The sequence below is a fragment of the Aethina tumida genome, chromosome 4 (genome assembly GCF_024364675.1).
Source record: "Aethina tumida isolate Nest 87 chromosome 4, icAetTumi1.1, whole genome shotgun sequence".
In the NCBI taxonomy this organism is placed as follows: domain Eukaryota; kingdom Metazoa; phylum Arthropoda; class Insecta; order Coleoptera; family Nitidulidae; genus Aethina; species Aethina tumida.
Genome location: NC_065438.1, coordinates 21,921,361 through 21,945,874, shown reverse-complemented (window position 1 = coordinate 21,945,874; position 24,514 = coordinate 21,921,361). Strand labels below are relative to the sequence as shown.

At 27.2% G+C, this 24,514-nt stretch overlaps 2 protein-coding genes across 6 annotated transcripts in view; one reads left to right on the top strand and one right to left on the bottom strand.

Moving 5' to 3' along the window:
* LOC109599666 (LIM/homeobox protein Lhx3) overlaps positions 1-7,969 on the bottom strand; it is a 44,894-nt gene extending 36,925 nt beyond the window's left edge. For 4 of the 5 annotated variants that reach the window (XM_049966142.1, XM_049966144.1, XM_049966145.1 and 1 more), the window contains exons 1-2: positions 7,781-7,969; positions 3,547-3,745 (exon numbers count right to left, since the gene is read on the bottom strand). In XM_049966142.1, coding sequence (XP_049822099.1) covers positions 3,547-3,694 — 148 coding nt within the window. In that variant the 5' untranslated portion in view covers positions 3,695-3,745; positions 7,781-7,969. Of the gene's footprint in view, positions 1-3,546; positions 3,774-7,780 lie in introns of those variants that run through there. The other variant, XM_049966143.1, reaches the window with a different exon arrangement.
* Positions 7,970-22,564: 14,595 nt separating this feature from the next.
* On the top strand, positions 22,565-24,251 carry LOC109599674 (uncharacterized). The gene is made up of 9 exons (XM_049966744.1): positions 22,565-22,599; positions 22,650-22,894; positions 22,945-23,102; positions 23,154-23,343; positions 23,398-23,685; positions 23,734-23,837; positions 23,887-24,079; positions 24,157-24,177; positions 24,237-24,251. The coding sequence occupies exons 1-9, from the start codon at positions 22,593-22,595 to the stop codon at positions 24,249-24,251; spliced, it is 1,221 nt and encodes a 406-aa protein (XP_049822701.1). The 5' UTR covers positions 22,565-22,592.
* The last annotated feature ends 263 nt before the right edge of the window (positions 24,252-24,514 follow it).

Sequence of the window (24,514 nt, the reverse complement as noted above, 5' to 3'; positions counted from 1 at the left end):
TATTGAATTTGAAAAATCAAATGTTAAATATGTATTTTTGAAAAAATTGTTATATTAATAGACTCACTAATAAAAATATGCAAAGCTCAAGGTTTTAAGAATTTTTTAATGACTCAAAATAACAGTTTTTATAATGTATCAGATTTATTATCGAATTGTAAAAATGATAAATAGTTTCATGTTATAAAATTGTACTCATCAATTGTTTAATTTAAACATTAAAATTATTCGATTATATTTTTGTGTTAAAAAATGTTTGATAAAATAATCGACACATATTTCAAGTGCCTTCTGATTATACCACAGATTGATTTGTCAAACAAAAAATTGTACTTACTCATGAAGAGAAATTCGTGTGAAACAATCAAATGAAATCTTATCTACAAAACAAATACACAAGTACAAATTACACAAAATTACATAGGTGCGTCTAATATTTACACAGTTGTGATATGTTTGGGTACTTACAAGTATTTAAATTTACATTGCGATAATCATACTACCGTAATTTACTGTTTCGGCTTCGTCTATACACGAAACACCACCGTGCACAAATACTCCGCACAGCGTGTTGATTAAATTGCGCAGCAATTACTCCATCGAAAATCACAAGACGGCATAAATCTCAGTTTAAAACCGTAACAAGAAACCTTCGTCGTCGACTCGAGTTCACGCAAAAAAGCCCGTCGCCCTCGGGCGGGGCGTTAAATTAAGTTTCCGGAAGATCGTCCGTGATTCGGACGGACGGACGGACGAAAAAAAAAACAACAACACACAGAAAGTGAGCATCAATCGTAATCAAATTATCCGGTCCGGGGGAAAACGGTGCGGGAGGCGGCGGCGGTTGATTCCGTACCGGATTAAAGTGACGGCACACGAAGAGAAGGGCACACCGGAATAGATTTCCCATGTGAACGGGCGAACGTCGTCCGCCACCGTGTCCGTCGAGTAACCGGAGATTAGGGCCACGTGGCCGGGTGGGCACGACCACGTGGCCCCCGTGAGCGCATCGAACGGTCGGCGGGTACGCGTGGTACGCATCGGCATCGACGGGGCCCCCGTCCGTAATTACAGACCGCATGAGGACACGGCGAACGCATTTCGACGACCGAATGGATTTTTAATGTGATAATGACGGTGTTGCGGTTTTTTCTTGATGTTTGTTTTGTTATTAATACGGGTGTGATTTTTTGGGGGGCGGATTAAAAGATTCTCACAGTAATCGACGATGAGCAACGGTTAAACGGTGTGTTAATGGTGTTTGTGAAGGGATGTGTCTAATATACTCGAAAAGTCCCTCTCTGATCGTTGAGTTTTTGCATTAAAAGCTTTTTAAATAAGGATAAAATTTTTCAACTTATAAAATTTGATTATTAACTTACGAAACTTGACAAATATTACATTAGATTTATATTTCTCAATATATATTTTTCAAGTTATAAGATTGACAAAAAAAAAGCAAGTAAAGCACAAAGCTTTAAGAAGCTTTGTATGTTTAAAATTAATTATATATCAAATATTGTAAGAATTTATATAATAAAACGTTTTAATTTATAAAATTATAAAGGTTTTTTATGAAATCTAATAAATTTAACAGTAGATTTATACTTTTCAATATATTTTCCAACCTATAAGATTGACAAACAAAAAACATGTAAAGCACAAAGCTTTAATAAGTTTTCTATGTTTAAAATGAATTACTTATCAAATATTGAAAGAATTTATACAATAGAATGTTTTAATTTATAAAGTTATAATTGTTTATTTACTGATACATTTAACATTAGATTTATATTTCGTAATATACTTTTCAAAGTAGAAGATTAACAAATAGAAAACATGTAAAGCACAAAGCTTTAAGGACTTTTATATGCGTATATGTTTAAAATTAATTAAATTTTGAAAAAATTTATAAAAAATATGATTTAATTTATAAAATTATAATTGATTATTTATGAAATCTGATTTAAATTTAACAGTAAATTTATATTTCCCAACATAGTTTTCAAGCTAGAAGATTGACAAATAAAAAACATGTAAAACACAAAGATTTAAAAAATTTTGTATGTTTATAATTAATTATTTATTAAATTTTGAAAGAATTTATAAAAAATATGTTTTAATTTATAAAATTATAATTGATTATTTATTAAATCTGATAAATTTAACATTAAATATATTTCTTAATATATGTTTCAATGTAGAAGATTGACAAACAAAAAACATGTAAAGCACAAAGCTTTAAGAAGTTTTGTATGTTTAAAACTAATTATTTATCAGATATTGAAAGAATTTATATAATAAAACGTTTTAATTTATAAAATTATAATTATTTATTTATGAAATTTGATCAATTTAACAGCGGATTTATATTTCTCCGTATATTTTTCAAGCTAGAAGATTGACAAATAAAAAATATGTGAAGCACAAAGCTTTAAGATGTTTAAAATTAATTATTTATCAGATATTGAAAGAATTTATATAATAAAATGTTTTTATTTATAAAATTATAATTGTTTGTTTATGAAATCTGATCAATTTAACAGTAGATTTATACTTCTCAATATATTTTTTAAGCTAAAAGATTGACAAATAAAAAACATGTGGAGCACAAAGCTTTAAGAAGTTTTGTTTGTTTAACATTAATAATATATTAAATATTGAAAGAATTTAGTTAATAAAATGATTTAATTTATGAAATTATAATTGTTTATTTATGAAATCTGATCAATTTAACAGTAGATTTATATTTCTCAATATATTTTTCAAGCTGGAAGATTGACAAATAAAAAACATGTGAAGCACAAAGCTTTAAGATGTTTTGTATATTTAAAATTAATTATTTATCAATATATTTGATTTATATTTCTCAATATATTTTTCAAAAAATATGTAAAGCACAAAGTTTTAAGAAGTTTTGTATGTTTAAAATTAATTATTTATGAAATATTGAAAAAAATTACACAATAAAACATTTTAATTTATAAAATTATAATTGTTTATTTATGAAATCTGATAAATTTAACATTAGATTTATATTTTTCAATGCATTTTTCAAGGTAGAAGATTGATAAATAAAAAACATTTAAAGTACAAAGTTTTAAGAAGTTTTGAAAATTTAAAATTTATCAAATCTGATAAATTTAACAGTAGATATATATTTTAAGCTAGAAGATTGACAAATAAAAACATAAGCTCAAAGTTTACAGACATTTTGAGTGTTTCAAATTTGTTGTTTATCGAATTTTACAACAGTTTATAAGATAAAATAGAAATAGAAAATTTTGTAATTTTTGTGTAAAATTAAAAAACTTTTTCTAATGAGAACAATTTTGATTTATTCATTAAATACATTTCCGTCGAAACATTTTAAGTAACCAGAAAATTAATTTAATTAAAACATTTTTTGTAACTAATATTAAAATTGTTAATTTTAAATCTGATGTTGAACGTATCAATTCATTCATCTGAATATCTCGACAACAAATCTGGCAGTCTCTGAGGCGCCTGCTGCGACAAACAACACAACAAATAACAATTCCATACCTTCGAGAGCCTTGTTCCTGGCCAACAGCGCCAACAGCACCTCGGAATTGGGCGCACCGTCCATCGTGTGGGGCGGCATCAGCGGCTGTGAACCGGGCGGCATTGCTTGCATGTGCGGCAGCGTCCTCGCTTGGTCCAGGATGGACATGTTAGGCCGCCGACACTGTCCCACCTCAGTCCAGTTTCCAGCTTAGAGGCTCTGCAACACACCGTCACATCATGGTACATGTGTGTTCAATCCCGACTAATCACCGACTGGTGATTAGTGGGATTATTTGTTAATCTTTTAATGACCACTCTCGATTTCATTCAATTTTCTGTTATCGCCGACAATAATTCTCGATTAGATTATTCACACTGTTTAGAATACAATGTTTTTGTCGGGTAAATACCTTTTAAACTATCGTAACTGGGCGACATTTGTCGCACCACGCACCACAGACTACAAAAAAATTATATCTGAACGAAATCAGATCGTGTTATCAATATTATCGTCGAATATCTCGTGTAAACTAGCCTTGATATTGCTTTTGGTGGGCATACACCGTTGTTTGAGCAAGACATATTTAAACTGGGTTTATTGTTTTATTATTTGCGACAAAAAAACCTTTATAATCCACACAAGGGTGCTCCATATTTGTGTTTGTATTTGCAATAAGGATGAGTGTTAATATTAGAGAATTAAATAGTGGAATGTTGTTGAGAAAAAAAGCCCCCCCAGTCCGTAATATATATTTTGATGTAGTGAGGATAAACGAAACCAATGAGTATTCTATTTATTTAATTCGTAGGCAAAGTAAGTGACCTTGAAATTTATAAATTTCAGTTAGTTTTTTTGAGGTATTAACTCAAACGTTTTGGTACAAATATTCATTCAAGTAGATTTTCTATCCTGAAATTAATCTATAATTAATTAATAAAATGATAATTAATATACATTTTTAATATATTTTTGGAGTCAGGCTTTTTATAAAAAAATATTAAACACATTTTTAATAAGTTTCGAATGTTTAAAATAATTAATATGTTAAAATGTTTATAATTTATAATTTTTAATGTTTGAAATTTAATAAATATAATGCAAAATTTATATATTTTATTATATTTTTTAAGATGAATATTCAAATACAAAAAAATTGAAAGATTTACATAATAAAATATTTCAGTTTATAAAATTGTAATTGTTTATTTAAAAAATTGTATAAATTTAATATTAGATTTATATTTTTCAATGTATTTCTTATTCTAAACGATTGACAAATGAAAAACATGTAAAGCACAAAGTTTTAAAAAAAATTTAATGTTTAAATTTATTTATTTATCAAGTATAAAAAGAATTTATATAATTAAATGTTTCAATTTATAAAATTAAAACTGTTAATTTATAAAATTTGATGAATTTAACATTAGATTAATATTTTTTAAACTAGAAGATTGACAAATGAAAAACATTTAGAGTACAAAGTTTTAAGATCTTTTGAGTGTACCAAATTATTTATTTATCAAATATAAAAAGATTTTTGTATTAAAATGGTTTAATTTATAAAATTATAATTGTTAATTTATAAAATTTGATGAATTTAACATTTGATTTATATTTTTTTATCAAATATGATTAACATTAGATTTATATTTTAGAATATATTTTTTATACTAGAAGATTAACGAATAAAAAACATGCAAAGCACAAAGTTTTAATAAGTTTGCCATGTTTAAATTTATTTTTTATCAAATATGATGAATTTAACATTAGATTTATATTTTTCAATATATTTTTTGTGCTAAAATATTGACGAATAAATATCTTGTAAAGCACAAAGTTTTAAAATATTTTCAATGGTTAAATTTATTTATTTATCAAATATAAAAAGGATTTATATATTTAAATGTTTCAATTTATAAAATCATAAATGTTAATTTATAAAATTTGATAAATTTAACATTAGTTTAATATTTTTAATATATCTTTTAAACAAGAAGATTGACAAATGAAAAATATGTAGAACACAAATTTTTAAGAAGTTTTGAGTGTTCCAAATTAATTATTTATTAAATATAAAAGATATTTATGTAATAAAATGGTTCAATTTATAAAATTTGATGAATTTAACATTAGATTAATATTTTTCAATGTATTTTTTATACTAGAAGATTGTCAAATGAAAGACATGCAAAACACAAAGTTTTAAAAAATTTTGAATGTTTAAATTTATTTATTTATCAAATATAAAAAGGATTTATATAATTAAATATTTCAATATATAAAATTATAATAGTTAATTTATGAAATTTAAAGAATTTAACATTAGACTAGAAGATTGACAAATAAAAAATATGCATAGCATAAATTTTTAATAAGTTTTGAGGGTTCCAAATTATTTATTTATCAATTATACAAGAGATTTATGTAATAAAATGGTATAATGTCTAAAACTATAATTGTTAATTTATAAAATTTGATCAATTTAACATTAGATTTATATTTTCCAATATATTTTTTATACCAGAAGATTGACAAATGAAAAACATATAAAGCACAAAGTTTTAAAAACAATTGAATATTTAAATTTACTTTTTTATCAAATATAAAGGGGTTTATGTAATTAACATGAATTTGACATTAGAATTTAACATTAGATTTATATTATTCACTATATTTTTATTCTAAAAGGTTCGCAAATGAAAAACATGTAAAGCACAATGTTTTAATAAGATTTGAACGTTTAAATTTATTTTTTATCAAATATAAAAAAGATTTATATAATTAAATGTTTCATTTTATAAAATTATAATTGTTAATTTATAAAATTTGATGCTTATAACATTAGATTTATATTTTTCAATATATTTTTATGCTAGAAGACAAATGAAAAACATGCAAAGCACAAAGTTTTAATAAGTTTTCAATGGTTAAATTTATTTTTTATCAAATATCAAAAGGGTTTACGTAATTAAATGCTTTGATATATAAAATTATAAATATTTATATCTTATATTTTTTATTTTATATTTATATTTTTTATTTTAGAAGATTAACAAATGAAAAACATGCTAAGCACAAAGTTTTAACAAGTCTTGAATATTTAAACCTATTTTTTTTATCAAATATAAAAAGGGTTTTTATAATTGTTTCGATTTATAAAATTATAACTATTAATTAACTGAAAATGTAAATCTAATGTTAAGTTCAAATATAAAAATGATTTATATTATTAACTGTTTCAATTTATGAAAGTATAATTATTAATTTATAAAATTTGATGAATTTAACATTAGATTTATATTTTTTAATATATTTTTTTTTACAAAGTTTGCATAAGATTTGTTTATACTTATTTATTTGTCAAATATAAAATGATATAAAATATTTTAATTTTCAACATTATAATTGTTAATAAATAAATTTTAACAATAAATTTAGTTGTTCAATATATTTCTTAAGCTACATGAATTAAAGTTTTAAGAAGTTTTGTGGGTCTAAAATTATTAATTCATCAAATATTTAAAGGGCTTATTTGATAAAATTTAATTCACAAAGTTTTAAGAAGTTTTGTAGGTTTAAAATTATAGATTTGTTAAATATTAAAAGTGTTTATTTGATAAAAACATCAGTTTATAAAATTCTAATTGTTAATTTTTGAATGTTGATAAATACAGTATTAATTATATAATTTTAAATAAAATTTGAAACGTTAAAAAAGGATATTAGAGTGTTAATTGGAAGAATGTTGTTGACAAATAATGGGGGCAATTTATATTTAGGTTTAAGTGAGGAAAAACCAAACCAGTAAGTGCTTTATTCAATAATTTGTTATTAACTTTATATGTAAAGTAAACGACCTTGAATATTATTAATTTCCATCAATTCTTTTCGATGTATTAAATCTTATCTTGTTGTAAAATATTTATTTATAAGTATAATTTACATTTTTTAATAAATGACTAATTAATTAATAAAGTAAGAAATAACAAAGTGAAAAATGGCCATAAAATGTTAAAAAAATAATTGTATAATTTCAATAAATTTACATTATTATTAATTTTTAATTACTTGTTTTTTAAATGAAACATGTTCATTAACTAATTGTTAACATTAAGCTGGGTGTGCAGCTTTCTTATAAATTAAAAAATTCACAATTTTTTACTGTTGCACATTTATCTAATGTTAATTTTTTGAATGGGAACTTCAAGGACAGACAAAAAACTACAATTTTGAACGGAACTACATAATTACCTAAACAGTAAAACTAAATTATCACAAAGAGTCAGTGGCAAAGTTCCATATTGTTATTATCACAGATAGAAGAAGTACGCCGCGTCGCCAGCAAACAACCGAAACCCCATTAAATCACCGTCACCGTTCCCGCCGACCTGGACCAGATTCCGTGCGTCGCGACGCGTCTTATAATTCTCAATTTGCGGAACTTGCGACCCGCGTCTAGTCCGTTTAATTTCGGAGTGGCCCCCACCGTAGGTACGGCGGCCTCATCGGTCCGGCCCACCCCCGCTCCATCGACGGCGGCGGCAGCGGCGGCGCCATCATCGAAATCAGTCCGAGATAAAGCGGCGTCGTGACGTCAGAGCGGCGGATTGGGCGTCGGCGCGGGCACAGGACACTCCCTCGCAGAGCCGTGTCGTCTTGTTAGCCGAAGACGACATTGTCCTGTGGGGTATTTGCCATCGTATTGTGCACCGGCCGTCCTTACTGGGGGATCAGAATTTTGAGCTGTTAGTTAATAACATGAATTAATAGTTAACATATTTCTCTTTGGTTTTATCGTAAATGTAAATTCACAATGTTGTTATTTTTCTCATGAAAAATTGTACAATTTCTTAAAAATGGTTTCTCAAGATGGATGAAAATAATATTTGCTAATGCTGAACCATAATAAATTATTCTTTTTTACATTTACATTTCAGTTTTTATTCACATATAACATTAAACAGCGAATAAATTCTAATTAATAATTGCTTCAAAAGTCTTTTATGCCAATAATCTTTTTTGCATTCAAATTATAATTAAACTTATGTTTTATCAAAGTATAGAAATGTTTAATTAAATACATATTAAAAACCAGATTTATGGTAAAAGCTTTAAATTTTAAATTTTCACAAATTTAAATAATTGGAACTGATCTGATTTGTGACATAAATATTTCGGTCATAAAAATATAATTGATAATTATGGAATTTGATAAATTATGTTTTGAATATGTATTTCTAAATATATTTTTATATTAATAGAATTACAAATGAAAAAATGAATTGCTTAAAGTTTTTATAGACGCAAATTATTATTATATTCATTAAATATTATAAAAGTTTTTATAATTAAATGTATCAAAATATAAAATTATAATTGTTAATTTATGGAATTTGATAAATTAAGTGTTAAATATGTATTTTTGAATATATTTTTTATATTATAAAATCACAAATGAAAAAATGTAAAGCTCAAAGTTTTAAGAAGTTTTTATTGATTCAAATTATTGATTTATTAAATATTATAAAATTTTGTAGAATAAAATGTATCAGAGTATAAAACTATAAAGTTTTTATAATTAAATGTATCAAAATATAAAATTATAATTGCTAATTTATGGAATTTGATAAATTAAATGTTAAATATGTATTTTTGAATATATTTTTTATATTAATAGAATCACTTATGAAAAAATGTAAAGCTCAAATTTTAAGAAGTTTTATTAATTTAAATTATTTATTTATTAAATGTTATAAAAGTTTGTATAATAAAATGTATCAGAGTATAAAATTATAATTGCTAATTTATGAAATTTGATAAATTAAATGTTAAATATGTATTCTTGAATATATTTTTTATATTAATAGAATCACAAATGAAAAAATGTAAAGCTCAAAGTTTTAAGAAGTTTTATTAATTTAAATTATTTATTTATTAAATGTTATAAAAGTTTGTATAATAAAATGTATCAGAGTATAAAATTATAATTGCTAATTTATGGAATTTGATAAGTTAATTGTTAAATATGTACTTTTAAATATATTTTTTATATTCACAGAATCACAAATGAAAAAATGTAAAGCTCAAAGTTTTAAGAAGTTCCCATTGATTAAAATTATTAATTTATTAAATATTATAAAATTTTATATAATAAAATGTATCTGAGTATAAAATTACAATTGTTAATTTATGAAATTTGTTAAATTAAGTTTTAAATATGTATTTTTGATTATATTTTTTACATTAAAAGAATCACAAATTAAAAAATGTAAAGCTCAATGTTTTAAGAAGTTTCTATTTATTCAAATTATTGATATATTATATATTATAATAAAATGTATCAAAGTATAAAGTTATAATTGTTAATTTATGGAATTTGATAAACTAAGTATTAAATATTTATTTTTAAATATATTTTTTATATTAATAGAATCACAAATAAAAATATAGTTTAAAGTTCTATCAGAGTATATAATTATAAAGGAATTTAATAAATAAAATTTTAAATATGCATATTCTAATATATTTTTATATTAAGAAAATAACAAATGAAAAAATATGACATTAAAATTTTGAATAAATAAGATTATTGTTTATATTACTAATATTACTTAAATATATTTCTACGCATAAATTATAAAATAAAAAAACAACTTTTATCCTTATTAATATAATTTATATTTATATGTAATTCTAAATTGTAAAAAGTGATTTCTAGATATTAATCTTGTAAAAATATGTGTATTAAACATAACTAAAAATGTGGCACAAATTCGTAAAAAATACAATTAATTTTCCAGCGGAATCGAAAACGAAAAAGGGAACAACCGAAAACAATAATCCTTTACATCGGTTTTACGGGAACCGGTGAACGAGGGCACATCCTCCGACAGGACGAAGGAGGTTGACTTGATAGTGTTTAATATGACTGGGTGTGGTTGGCAGCATTGGGGCGTCGTCACCATGGCAACACGCCACATCGACATGCCATGAAAAATCCCTAGCCGCTGAGTAGAAAAAAAAGAGAACACAATCAATAGTCATAATTCTGGGGACACGAAAAAAATTCGGCGGCGGAAAAATTTATAATGGGACACGATTTTCATCATCTGTTTGTTTGGCTTGCTCAGTTTTTTTTCTTTTAGTTAATAATCCCACTTGAACGGGACTTTTAATTTAATGAATAATGAAGTTGGTTTTATTTCAATTACGATATTTTTTATTGTGTTTATTGATTACATTTGTTGAACTGGAACTGGTTAATTCGAGTTTCGCAGTGTGATGTAAAAATAAATGTATATTCTTACACACGAATGGTACAAATTAATTTACAATTAGAATAAACAACATAATTAAACTGATACATTCGCGAGAGAAAAACAATACAGAATAGTTTTTTATTTGCAATAATTCAAATAATAACCAATAATTATTATAAATCTTAAACCATTTAATAATTAACAATTTTTTGAAAACTTCTTTAATTGCTAGAATAAAAGACAATAAATATTTACCGAGTACCAAAATATTGCCATCTGTTTGACTATAGAGTAATCTGGTTGATAAGATTCAAATTTTATAGATTCCTCTAAAATTGTGACACTTAATATATTTTATATACAATTTTTAATTGCAAGAATAAAATACAATAAATATTTACTGAATTTAAGAATATATTTTGCTTTTATATTAGAATTTTCAAATTGTGGTTTTAAATTGGACAAAATTATTAATGTTGTGGTGACATCTGCCTCACTATGGAGTAATGTGGTTAATAAGATTCAAAAGTTTGTAGATTCTTATAAAATTGTGCCATTTAAATAACATATTTTATGTAGGAGTTGAAGAAAATTCAAAAATTAAAGAGACTATTTTTAATTGCAACAAATACAACAAATATTTACTGAATTTAAAAATATTTTATGTTTTTATTTTAGAATCTTTAAATTATGATTTTATTTATAAATAGATTTCTATGAAATTGTGTCATTTAAATATTATACTTTTTGTGACAAATGTACAATATTAATTATTAATATATTTTAAGAAATTGTTTAATTGTAAGAATAAAATTCAATAAATATTTGCTGAATTTAAGAGTATATTATATTTTTAAACTAGAATTTCCAATTTATGGTTTTCAATTAGTCAAAATTGTCACAGTTGACGTGACATCTGCATCATAGAAGAGTTATGTGGTGATAAGATACAAATTTTATAGATTTCTGTAAAATTATGATATTTAAATAATATATTTTATATAGAATTTGAAGATTATTAAAAATTTAAAGAAATTTTATTAATTGCGACAATGAAATACAATAAATATTTACTGAATTTAAGAATATATTATGCTTTTATATTAGAATTTAAAATTGTGGTTTGAAATTGGAAAAAATTGTTAATGTTGTGGTGACATCTGCCTCACTATGGAGTAATATGTTTAATAAGATTCAAAATTTATAGATTCCTATAAAATTATGCCACTTAAACAATATATTTTGTCAAAAATAAAAAAATATTAAAAAATTAATTAATTAATTAAATTTAAATTTAAAATTAATTAATTAATTTTTTAATTACAAGAATAAATAGTGGTTGATAAGATGCAAATTGTATAGATTCCTATAAGATTTTTAAATAATATATTTTATGTATAATCGAAGAATATAAAAAAATTAAAGAAATTTTGTTAATTTCGACATGAAATATTTACTGAATTTAGGAATATATTGTGTTTTTAAATCAAAATTTCCATGCTTTTAAATTAGTCAGAATTGTTAACATTGTGGCGACATCTGCCTCACTGTAGAATAATGTAGTTGATAAGATTCAATTTTTAAAGATTCCTATAAAATTGTGCCATTTAAATTATATGTTTTATGTGAAAATTGAAGAATAAAATACAATAAATATTTATGGAATTTAAGAATATGTTTTCATGTAATAATTTTCAAATTATGGTTTTAAACTACCTAAAATTTCTATATTTATGGCGACATCTGCCTCCCTAGAGAGTAATATGTTTGATAAGACTTAAATTTTATAGATTCCTATAAAATTGTAACATTTAAATAATATATTTTATTTAGAAACTGAATAATATCAAACATTTAAAGAAATTTTTAATTGCAAGAATAAAATACAATAAATATTTACATAAAATAAGAATATATTGTTTTTAAATTAGAATTTTACACTTACAAATTAACTTACAATTAGAAAAAACAACATAATTAAATTTATTCATTTGTGAAAGAAAAACAATGCAGAATAGTTGTTTACTAGCATTAATTCAAATAATAACGAATTATTATTATAAATCTTTAAACACAAATTTTACATACAAAAATATATTAATTAAAATTTTTTTTGAAAAATTAACTTTTGAAAAAAACTACTTTTAATTTACTTAAAAAAACATTTATTTATGTAAAATTTAATAAACATTAACATTAGTTTACATTTTGAAATTTATAACTGTGGTAAATATGTTTGTTAACACATCAAATTATCTGCTTTCTTCTCGTGCAATGTTCGAAAACATTAAATCATCCTGTTTTCCTCTGAACATTTTAAAATTAACCTAAAAATATTGTCAAACTTTCTCTTTTAATTACAATATACGTGTAATGGACATGTAATTAATAACCTTACAAAATTTGTCGACGACATTACGAAAATCACCGTTAATTCCATTAATAAATTAAAAGCCGGAAGATCGTCGTACCTAAAAACCGCCTAGTCATCCAACCACGGCAATAATAAAATATTAAAAACGCACTTTCAAAGAGGACACCAAGTCTCCAAATTAAACACTATCTGTTTACAAACAAAAAAAAACTGATCCCCATTTCGGATCGTTCCTGCGGCGTCCTGCAGTCCCCGTTAAATTGATTCAGCGGATGCGGTAGTGATATTTAATAAACAATAAATAAATCAAGCAGCGGGACGGCCCCCGAAAACGCCTCCAGACGGTCAGGAACGGAGGGCGCCCCCCGTCGCGCCACAACTTACACCCCATCGGCATGGCATCCTAACAATTACACCGGGCCCGCTATAAATATTAATTTGACTGTTTTTTCTGCTCCGGCTCGGGACTTGATTTCGACGTGTTAATTTCCTTTTGTTCGTTGACATATTGTCCGGCGAACAATGCCAGCGGGACAAGTGGCGAAACGGGTGCAAACACATGTTATGGATGTGATGAAAGGTTTTTTTAAGGTTTATGGACGGTGACCGGAACGGGGGACTAGTCAAAACTCGTTGTCTAGTCACAAAGTACTTGTGCATTGAATGGTAATTCATAAAACAACCCTGGGACATCAGAATGACCAAAATAAATAAATATATGTTACATATAAATAAGTGCTTAATTTCTGAACTAGACTTATAAATTGTATACTACGAAGTGACATTTACCGATGTACAGTAAAATGGTTGTTGAGTAATTTGGTGATGATAAAATTATGACATTTAAATAATATATTTTATGTAAAAACTGGAGAATATTAAAAAATTAAAGAAAATTTTTAAGTAGAAGAATAAAATACAATAAATATTTACTGAATTTAAGAATATATTATGTTTTTATATTAGAATTTTCAAATTATGGTTTTAAATTAGACAAAAATGTTAATGTTGTGGCGACATCTACTTCCTTATAGAATAATTTGGTGGTGATAAGGTTCAAATATTACAGATTCCCATAAAATTATGATATTTAAATAACATATTTTATGTAGAAACTGAAGAATATTAAAAATGTAAAGAAATTTTTTAATTGCAAGGATAAAATACAATAAATATTTACTGAATTTAAGAATATATTATATTTTTATATTAGAATTTTCTTATTACGGTTATATATTAGACAAAAATTGTTAACGTTGTGGCGACATATAGTGTTATTTGAGTTGTTAAGATTCAAATTTTATAGATTCCCATAAAATTATGACATTTAAGTAACATATTTTATGTAGAAACTGAAGAATAATAAATATTTAAAGAAATTTTATAATTACAAGAATAAAATACAATAAATATTAACTGAATTTAAAAATATATTATGTTTTTATATAAAAATTTTCAAATTATTATTTTAAATTAGACAAAATTGTTAATATAGTGGCGACATCTGCTTCCCTATAGAGTATTGTGGTTTAATAAAATTCACATTTTTAAGATTCCCATAAAATAATGATATTTCAATAAAATATTTTATGTAGAAACTGAAGAATATTAAAAATTTAAAGAAATTTTTTAATTGCAAGAATAAAATACAATAAATATTTACTGAATTTAAGAATATTAAAATTTTAAATTAAACAAAATTGTTAACATTGTGGCGACATCTGCTTTCCTATAGAGTAATTTAGTGTTGATAAGATTCAAATTTTGTAGATTTCCATAAAATTATGACATTTAAATATCATATTTTATGTAGAACCTGAAGAATATTAAATATTTAAAGAAATTTTTGTAATTGAAAGAATAAAATAGAATAATTATTGACTGAATTTAAGAGTATATTAGGTTTTATATTAGAATTTTCAAATTATGGTTTTAAATTAGATAAAATTGTTAACGTTGTGGCGGCATCTGCTTTCCTATAGACTATTTTGGTTTTGATAAGTTTCAAATTTTATAAATTCTCATAAAATTATGACATTTAAGTAATATATTTTATGTAAAAACTGAAGAATAATAAATATTTAAAGAAATTTTATAATTGCAAGAATAAAATACAATAAATATTTACTGAATTTAAGAATATATTAAGTTTTTTATTAGAATTTTCAAATTATGGTTTTAAATTAAACAAAATTGTTAACGTTGTGGCGATATTTGCTTCTTTATAGAGTAATTTGGTGTTGATAAGATTCAAATTTTTCAGATTTCCATAAAATTATGACATTTAAATAACATATTTTATGTAGAAACTGAAAAATTTTAAACATTTAAAGAAATTTTTGTGAGAATAAATAAACAAAATTGTACACGTTGTGACAAGTTCTATAAAATTATGTAGAATTTGGGGAATATTAAAAATTTAAAGAATTTTTTTAATTCCAACAATAAAATACAATAAATATTATTGAATTTAAAAATAAATTATATTACAATTTACAGATTAACCTTTTAAATTAGTCAAAATTGTTAAGGTTGAGGCGACATCTGTCTCACAATAGAATAATGTGGCTGATAAGATTCAAATTTTACAGATCCCCATAAAATTGACTCTTAATTGACTCATAAATTTCTGATCGGTGCCTCAGATGATCTTTTATCTCTCTCTGTCTCTGATATAACTAGGAGAATGTATCAACATAAGTTGAAAATCCGCCATTCCAACGTTAAAGATTCAAGAAGTTGTGTTCATCCACGTGTTTCGCACTTGTTTCAGCCGAATCCAACCTTGTAATGCCCATTATCTCAGGCAGCAGCAAAATGATAAATCAATTCTCGGAAACGGGCACAATTACGATCCGAGACGTAATTATGTTAATGTAGCGGATAATTGAGTTCACCTTGACTTTCAAACACGCTTTCAATCCGTATTTGCATCGGATTGTTTGTTTTAATTTTGTACCGGATCGCACACACACGGAAACGGACAAATCCTGCGTCCGCACGTCGGATTGACCCACATCGATTCAAAACGATGGCAACGTTTTATTGAACCCTAGAACGGAACGACGACGACCGATTTCATCAGACAAGGACGAAACCTAGAACTTGATTTTATTCACAAGAACACAACTTGGCGATTTGCATCAGGACGACGTGTTCACGCCAGATGATGCAGCATCCCGTACAAAACCGGTCCGCAGTAAAATTGTAATTAATACGGGCGCAAAATGCTTAGCGGGCGTAATATGTTTTTATTGTCGCTTAATACACAAACTCGGGCGCAAAAGGGTCCCTTAATTCAATTGGTTCGTCGTCCTCCCCCCGGGTAGTGGAAGCGCGGAAATGTTTGGATAAACGAATTAGCAAACAAGAACGGGGCTCGGGCCGCAACTGCACACGCCTTGTCAAAATTGTCTCGTGGCATATTTAATAATTTAAAATCGCTCCCCGCCCGGCTCACGAGCTTTCAGATGAAACGCTGTTTTATTTTATTAGTATTTATGAGCAGCGAGAACCACTGCTTTATGTTACGCTCTGGGAATTCAACATGAAACGTCTATTTTTGCTAGTTTCAAATTTATAATGTATTCTTTTACGTTTAAACATTTTACTCCCTCTGTTTGTAGATTTAATATTATCCTTCTTAAATCCTGTAAAAGTTGGCAGGTTTTATATAAATTTGAACATTAAACAGATAATGTAGCTTGTTGTTTCTACGCAAATCAGGATTAAAGTTATATTATATTATAGAAATCTGTAAAAATTGAATCTTAACAAGCATTATTCTATCGTATGGTAGATGTCGCTAAAAAGTTAACAATTTAGACCAAATTAAAAAGGGTAATTTGAAAATTCTATTATCAGTACGTATCAAGTAGATCTTATTTGAAATATAGTACGTCTCAGTGATACAAATTAGGTACTCTAAATGAGAAATTTCAAAAATATCTTCTAGTTGTCTCATTAAGACGTCACAGATATCTCACATAAGCGTCTCGTATTAATCGCCTCTTAGGTGTTTCAAAAATATTCTAATGTTACTTTTTAGAGTCATCTTAGATACATACCCATACCACAAAGATACGGCTCTTAGACGATCAGATAGCTCATTTGAATTATATAGTACATTAGAAATAATATTTTTTGTTTGGATACTACACAGAGAAATCTGACTGTTAGCCTTCTAATCGTTTCATTAAAACGTCTCATATATCACACAGAAGCGTCTCGTATTAATTGCCTCTTAGGTGTCTCAAAGAGATCCCAATGTTACATTTTAGAATCATCTCAGATAGATGATCGAAGAAATCTTATTTCAATTATAGTATGTCTTAGAAATGTTTTTTCTTACACGGATACGTAAATGAGACTACTCAAAAATATATGAATGTCCATCATTTCGATGTCCTTAAGATATTGAGAAATCTCAGAGGCAAAATTAAAAAGGAGATTGAAAACAAGACTTTTCTAAAAAGTAAGATTTTTCTGACATATATTACATTTTCTTTATAAACCTGAGACGTCCCAAAGAAATTATATATACGTTTAGTGAATGTTTAAGACGTTATGGCCAATTTGAGACATCTCTGAGATATACCCGAGACATTTTTCTGTATGTTGTGTAGCTTATATCGAAAATCACATCGACCGAAAACGAGGAAAAATCCATAAGCAGCGTCTTCCGTCGTGCTCCTCAGACACAGCTCATTAATCACCCCCCACGTTCGGTGCGGTGTTCCACCTACTCCGGTTCCGGGGTTCTGGGGCTCCGGGGGTTTCGGGGGGGAACGACTTTTTGCTCCCTTTCGCGGCATGATTGATTGTTAAGTCAACGGACTCGAAGCCAGCACGGCTTTGTTCCCGGTTTTTCATCTCCCCGTATGAGCGGCGGTGGCGGCGAGGGGGCTCGGGGGCGGTGCGGTCCCGCGGGATCGCGAATTTGTTCTTTCCCGGTGTTAAACATCGGCCTTTTGCAGGAATTTAATGTTCGCCCGGTGAACAGTTTGAGTGAAATACGACGGTGACGTCACTAATTTCTATCTCTCGACGTAACGGACTGTTAATTACGTTGAATTTGTGGCGGCAAAACCCGAATCAGATACGCGTTACAGGTGTACAATTATTTGATTACGTGTTTAGTTCTTTTTATTTTTGTCTAATTTAACTAATTGCAAGATTTTAATTAAATGATAGGTTTCGATTTCCTCGATTAAAATTATTGTACGTTCTCGTGTTTTAAAACACTTGTTAGCGCATTACATTTTATTACCTTGACTTTCAAATAATGATTTTTTCAATGAATTAATAATAATTGATCAGTGCAAGATAATTACTTGCATTGTCACATTTTATTTACACATTTATTATAATTATATTTTTCATATAATTAGAATTAAACAATTTACATTTTTTATTATTGTTTCTTTAATACGTAATTGAAAAATGTTACAATAGGTAAAGGTATATTACTTACATCAGTCTACACAAAGCTTTTAATTGAAAAGACAATATTTATACAGGGCATTATGTGAATTATATAATATAAAAAAATATAAATATTTTATTGACAAATTTCCCATATTTGAAGAAAAAAATGGAAATGTTAAAAAATTTGAATATTTCCAATTAATTTTATTTGGATAGTTGTTTTTTTTAAATGTTTTATTAATTATAATATAATATTTTTCAAAAATGAAAAAAATCTCAATATTTTTTTCTAATTTTGAAGAAAAAACGTTTGTATAGGTTATGTTTTATACTAAACTTTAATTAAGAACAAGCTGAAAATATTTTATACAAACCTTTAATTAAGAACAAAATGTGGAAATAAATTTTCTATCTTTGAAGAAGGAAATGAAAATGTTAAAAAAATTGAATATTTTAAATTAATTTTATTTGGATCGTTTTTTTTTATTATAATATATTGTTTTTCATAAATCAAAAAAATTTCATTACTCTCGTTAAAATTAGATTAGGTTTCTTTAATTGTGAACAAAAAATGTTTTTATATGTTGTGTTTTATACAAATCATTAATTAAAAACAAAATGTGGAAAAAAATGTCCATATTTTGTTTTAATTTTGTTTTTAATTTGAATATTTTCAATTAATTTTACTTGGGTCGTTGTTTTTTTCTATATCATAGACTAAGAAGAAAATATTTTATTAATTACAATATATATTTTTACAAAAATAAATATACAAACCTTTAATTAAGAACAAAATGTGGAAACAAATTTTCCATCTTGGAAGAAGAAAATGAAAATCTTAAAAAATTTGAATATTTTAAATTGATTTTATTTGGGCCGTTGTTTTTTCTTCTATATCTTAGCCTGACAAGAAAATTGAAAATTAATTATCGTATATTGTTTTTTAAAAATTAAAAAATCTCAATATTTTTGTAAAGGTTAGGTTTTTCTAATTTTGAAGAAAATACTTTTTTATAGGTTGTGTTTTATACAAAACCTTTAATTAAGGTAAAAGTGTTTTAGCAAATAAAATGAACAATTATTATATATTGATATTTATTATTTATTGGGAAAAATGTGTATAATTTTTATTAGATTGTGTTAGGTTAGGCTAGTTGATTCAAATTTGAAGTTATATAGATATAGTATAAATATTTAATTATTTATATGAATTTATTTTTTTAATATTAAATCCTCAATGTTTTTATGAAATTTGAAGGTTACCTTATTTTTTTTTAATTTTCTTTATACCTTATGTTTGTACAGAGGGAGTAAATGTTTTTATAGTTGCATTTAAAAGAATTTTTTGAAATTCTATTAATTGGCATTTATTTATTTTTAAATAGCTAAAATCTGAATATTTTTATTATAAATAAATAAATTAAGTTAGGTTAGGTTACGTATTTCTAAATGTGAAGAAATAAATATATTTGTATAAAATATACAAGTCTCAATTTTTTATAAATTTGAAGGTAATCCTATATTTTATTTTTATATATATCTTCTGTCTGTACAGACCTTGAATTAAGAACAAAATGTTTTTACAATTATATTTTAAAATAATTTTTTAAACTTCCATTAATTGACACTTATTTATTTTTAATTACCTAAAATTTGAATATTTTTAACAAATTAGATTAAGTCAGGTTAGGTTTTTCTAAATGTGAAAAAAAAATGTTTTTATAGATTTATTTTTATGAAATATAAACATTTTAATATATTAAAATGTCTCAAGATGTTTTTATAAAATTTCACTTCAACTTATTTTTTTTTTTTAATTTTCATCATAACATGACATTTAATTAAGATTAAAATATTTTAGCAGTTGTATTTTTGAAGAATTTTTTGAAACTCAATTAATTAATATTTATAATTTTTTCAGTTAACTCAGTAAAATATTTAATTATTCGATTTAATTAAAAATTTTTCAAAAACGTTAAAATAAATTTTTGCATTAAATTAAATATTTAAATTATTATTATTATTAGATTAAAAATATTCAGATTTTAGTCAATTTAATTTTTTTCAAAAATGTTAAATAGCATAAATTATTTTTTTTTTTAATTTTGAGTTAATCTTATTTTTTTTAATTTTTATTACATCTTGTCTCTATATAACTTTTAAATTAAACATGTTTGAAATGATTTAAAAACTTTTTAGACAATTGTTTTGTATATACCGTATATTTGTTACAATTGTGTAGAATAAATAAATATTATATAAACATACTTGCCTAATTTTATAAAAGTATTATTTGAGCACATAAGAAAACACTTTAAATCTCAGAGCTGATTTTGCATCATTGTAACAATCTTTCAGTAACCCCCATTAAAGTTTACAACCTAGATCGTATTGGCCTAATGAAAACCACCGCCGCGATGCATGTGCCACTTTTTTGCCCTGCACTTTAGTGCCGAACGGTTTTACGAGGACAGTTTTGGGTGAAGTTATGGGAGACCCCGTCTTCAGGGAGACGACATTTAGTCCAAAAACCCCACCTATATCGGGGTCACCCCACTTTACGATGTTTACGACCGGGTTAATTGTCCCCTTACTCACGGCCAGATTCAAGACACCCATCCTCATCCGATGCCGTACGTAATTTACCCCCGAAATAAGTAATTCACGATACAATTCGTCGAATCGGAAATCCAGATCGCGGGGGCAATTGATCAGGATTCCCGCTGTAATTATTCAATTCCGTCGTTTACCCCCGGGGCTTGAGCGGTACGATCGACACGGGCTCCGCGTACATTACACCCCCGAGAGTCCTGGAGGGAGTGAGGCAGCGAGTGCAGGCCTGGCATCAAACTATGCCTAATTGTATTACCGGGCCGAGAGTTCCGGCTCCTGAGGGAATTCCGCTGTCTCGTGTTACTTGTTCTCACGCTAACGTTTAATGATTTTACTCCCCGGTTTTGTCACACGCTGTCCCAACTTTAATTCGTAACGGATGTGGGAAACTTCTTCTAACCCAAACTAACCAGTTTTCAACTGACGAACAGTGTCTGGAGATAACCGACAACGAAACAACAGCAACATACAAATATTCTATAATATGCTCAGTGATATAGAAAACAGGAAACATTGATACATGGCCTTTATTTTAACAAAATATTGTCACTACACTCATCCATATTATAAATTACTTCTTAAAGAGTGTTTCTACAATTTTATTTGTAAAATATAAGTGGACATGCCAATAGGATGAACCGGAATCGACGCTATATCTAAAATTGCTGAAGAGGATGCTTTGAAGACGGTCATGGATGATGTACGATAGGTTAAAGAAGAAGTTGAGAGACAAGGGAACGTCAAAACCTCTTCCTTAGACATTTAAATTGATTTACAATTACGTGCAATTACCAACCAATAATTTACAGTACGAGGAAGACACTTTTCCAAAATATTTACCATAGAACTAGATCTTTTGGACATTTTTCCTACTGACCCAGTTTTCGTTTCCTCTTACATTGGAATGATTAGATGATATACAGGGAACGATATCTCAATCCATCTTCAATGATAGTTCTCAATTTTTTATGGCCATGAATGAAGGACTGGTTCGTACATCAAGGAACAATGGGGTGCCACTGAATAATGGTGCCTAGGACCATTAAAAATCCACACAAGATAATGTTTGACCTCATATTGTATTTATCTTGATTGAACATGAGAGGGATCACAAGTAGGAGACTTCGAAATTCAGCCCTTCCACCAAAGAGTTCACCATTAAAAAGGGGACACTTGGAATAAAATACCACAGAATGAAATTGTCCACCTCATTAGATCAATACCAAGATCTCCTATTATCTCAGAATGTCCATCAGAACTCATTGGATCTCTGTATTCTATATTTTGAATATCACTAGGTATAACTGTCAACAAAACATGACAGAAGACGTCAAATCACTTAAGACTAACGTCACATTTGAACTAATAACTTTAAGAACACCAATCCATAATGCAGAGTAAGTTCCTCATCATCCCCTCAACAGAAACCTATCAAGTTTCCTTGCAGAGAAAATCGCTGACGAAGATTTCCGTGCCAGGATAAATTCGCTGAGTATTTTGGGCTCCACGTTGTCGTTGCGTTTGCCCGCCGTAATAGAACGTAAATACCTGGAGCACAACGACGTACGCATCTATCCAGCAGCCGTAGTGATGGAGAACGCCTTCGAAATGAAGCAGTTCAGTGAAAAGATCGTGATAAAGAATTGCGGAAGAACCATGGCCAACGTACGCATATTGTCGCCCAATTCTAACGTAATTCTCATTAACCAACTGGTATTTTGCGTTGATTTGTTGAGTTTTAGTACTTCGCCTTGCACACCATACCCAATGGCATAAGCATTGCTCCGGGCGTAGAAATTGTGAGGTACATAAAGCACGAGTACCGTGCCCAAACGTCTCTTCAACAGGTCACCTTTCCCATCCTCATAAACGACTTCGAGATAAGCTACAATATTATTGTGTAAGATTACTTCTTCCACTAGTTTCACCTGAGGTTGAAACCAAGTTGCAGCTCGGTTCCTCAAGTTGTTGTGAGTTTGGACACGGATCGTTTGGATTACGGCAAGCTGGACGTCGGAGACTCCGACAGAAAAACCGTAACACTCACTAACACGGGGCACAAATCGGGCCAGTACCACGTAGACATTGTGCACAGCTTGGAACTGCAAATAATGGTCTGCCCCAAGAAAGGAATAGTGCCAGTATATCTTACATATCAGCTATAGACCACTTAAAAACATTTCAACTCCCTCCAGGCTTTGAAAAGCGTAACCATAGACATAGAGGTAATTGCAATGAGACCTGGAAAGTATCTAAGGGAGGTTTGGATTAAAACTGAGCCTTTACAAAGGGTTCTTATTAGCCTTGAAATTATAGCACCGGAACTGCTACCAATGCATCCCCAGACTGATTATCACATAACCATTATAGACTTTCCTAGAATTTATTTTGGAAGCAGTTGCACCAAAAGTTTGGTGATTAATAACCACAGTGCTTTGCCCACTATGTTTTATGTCATGGCTGAAGTTGAAGGACAACTCATGGTAATAACATGAACAAACAGTTTTAGCTGTACACGAGAGTAATTTCAGGAGGTTGAAAAAGCTGCAGAAGAGGATGCAAATTACGTTTTGTTTACTATTTCATGTGTGGAGGGGAGGATTGCTCCACATGGTGCCATAATAATAGAAATAAAGTACTTAGCCTCCACACTGGGAGGATGTTTGTAATATTATGTGTTTCAGGTTTTCTCCACGTAAAAGTCTTGTAGCCAGGAATAAAACGCCAATCGGCTTAATTCGCATCATCAAAATACCTTTTAGAGATATTACAGCCAAAGATAACCGTAACTTCAGCAAATTAACAGTTCAAACAAAATTTTTCATTGCATCATTTCCAGAATATATTTCAGCTATTCCAGAAGATGATACTACGCCAGTAAAAACGTCAATTGATTCTGCTGGTATAAAGAATAAAATACTATTTATCAAATAAACAACAGTTTTAATTTTCAGTCAGCAAAAACAGAACCCTGGGTAGGTCAAAAACCATTTAAACCATAACCCAATTTGACCCCCTTTCTCGTGATTAATAGATGCTTCAGAAATGATTGGACCAAGTTTATCTTCACACTTTGACATACATCAGGAAGAAAATAAAATGCTAAGAGTTTGCTTCAATGGCAACGTGGAGGTACCAAGCATGTCAGTAAGACCTGAGTCAATTGTAATAAGAGGCAACATAGATGAAACTTACCAACATGTTTTGCTTTTGAAAAACGATTCGAAATATCTGCCGATCATTTTTCGTTACGTCAAAACAGCTTTTGTGAATATTAAACCGAAAATTGGCACACTTTCTCCTTCGGAGTCT

Excerpts from the sequence above, each read along its gene's own strand:
- LOC109599674 (XM_049966744.1), top strand. Across the intron at positions 22,895-22,944 it reads TATTGTCGCCCAATTCTAAC|TACTTCGCCTTGCACACCAT; the intron begins GTAATTCTCATT and ends GTTGAGTTTTAG. Across the intron at positions 23,838-23,886 it reads GCCATAATAATAGAAATAAA|GTTTTCTCCACGTAAAAGTC; the intron begins GTACTTAGCCTC and ends TATGTGTTTCAG.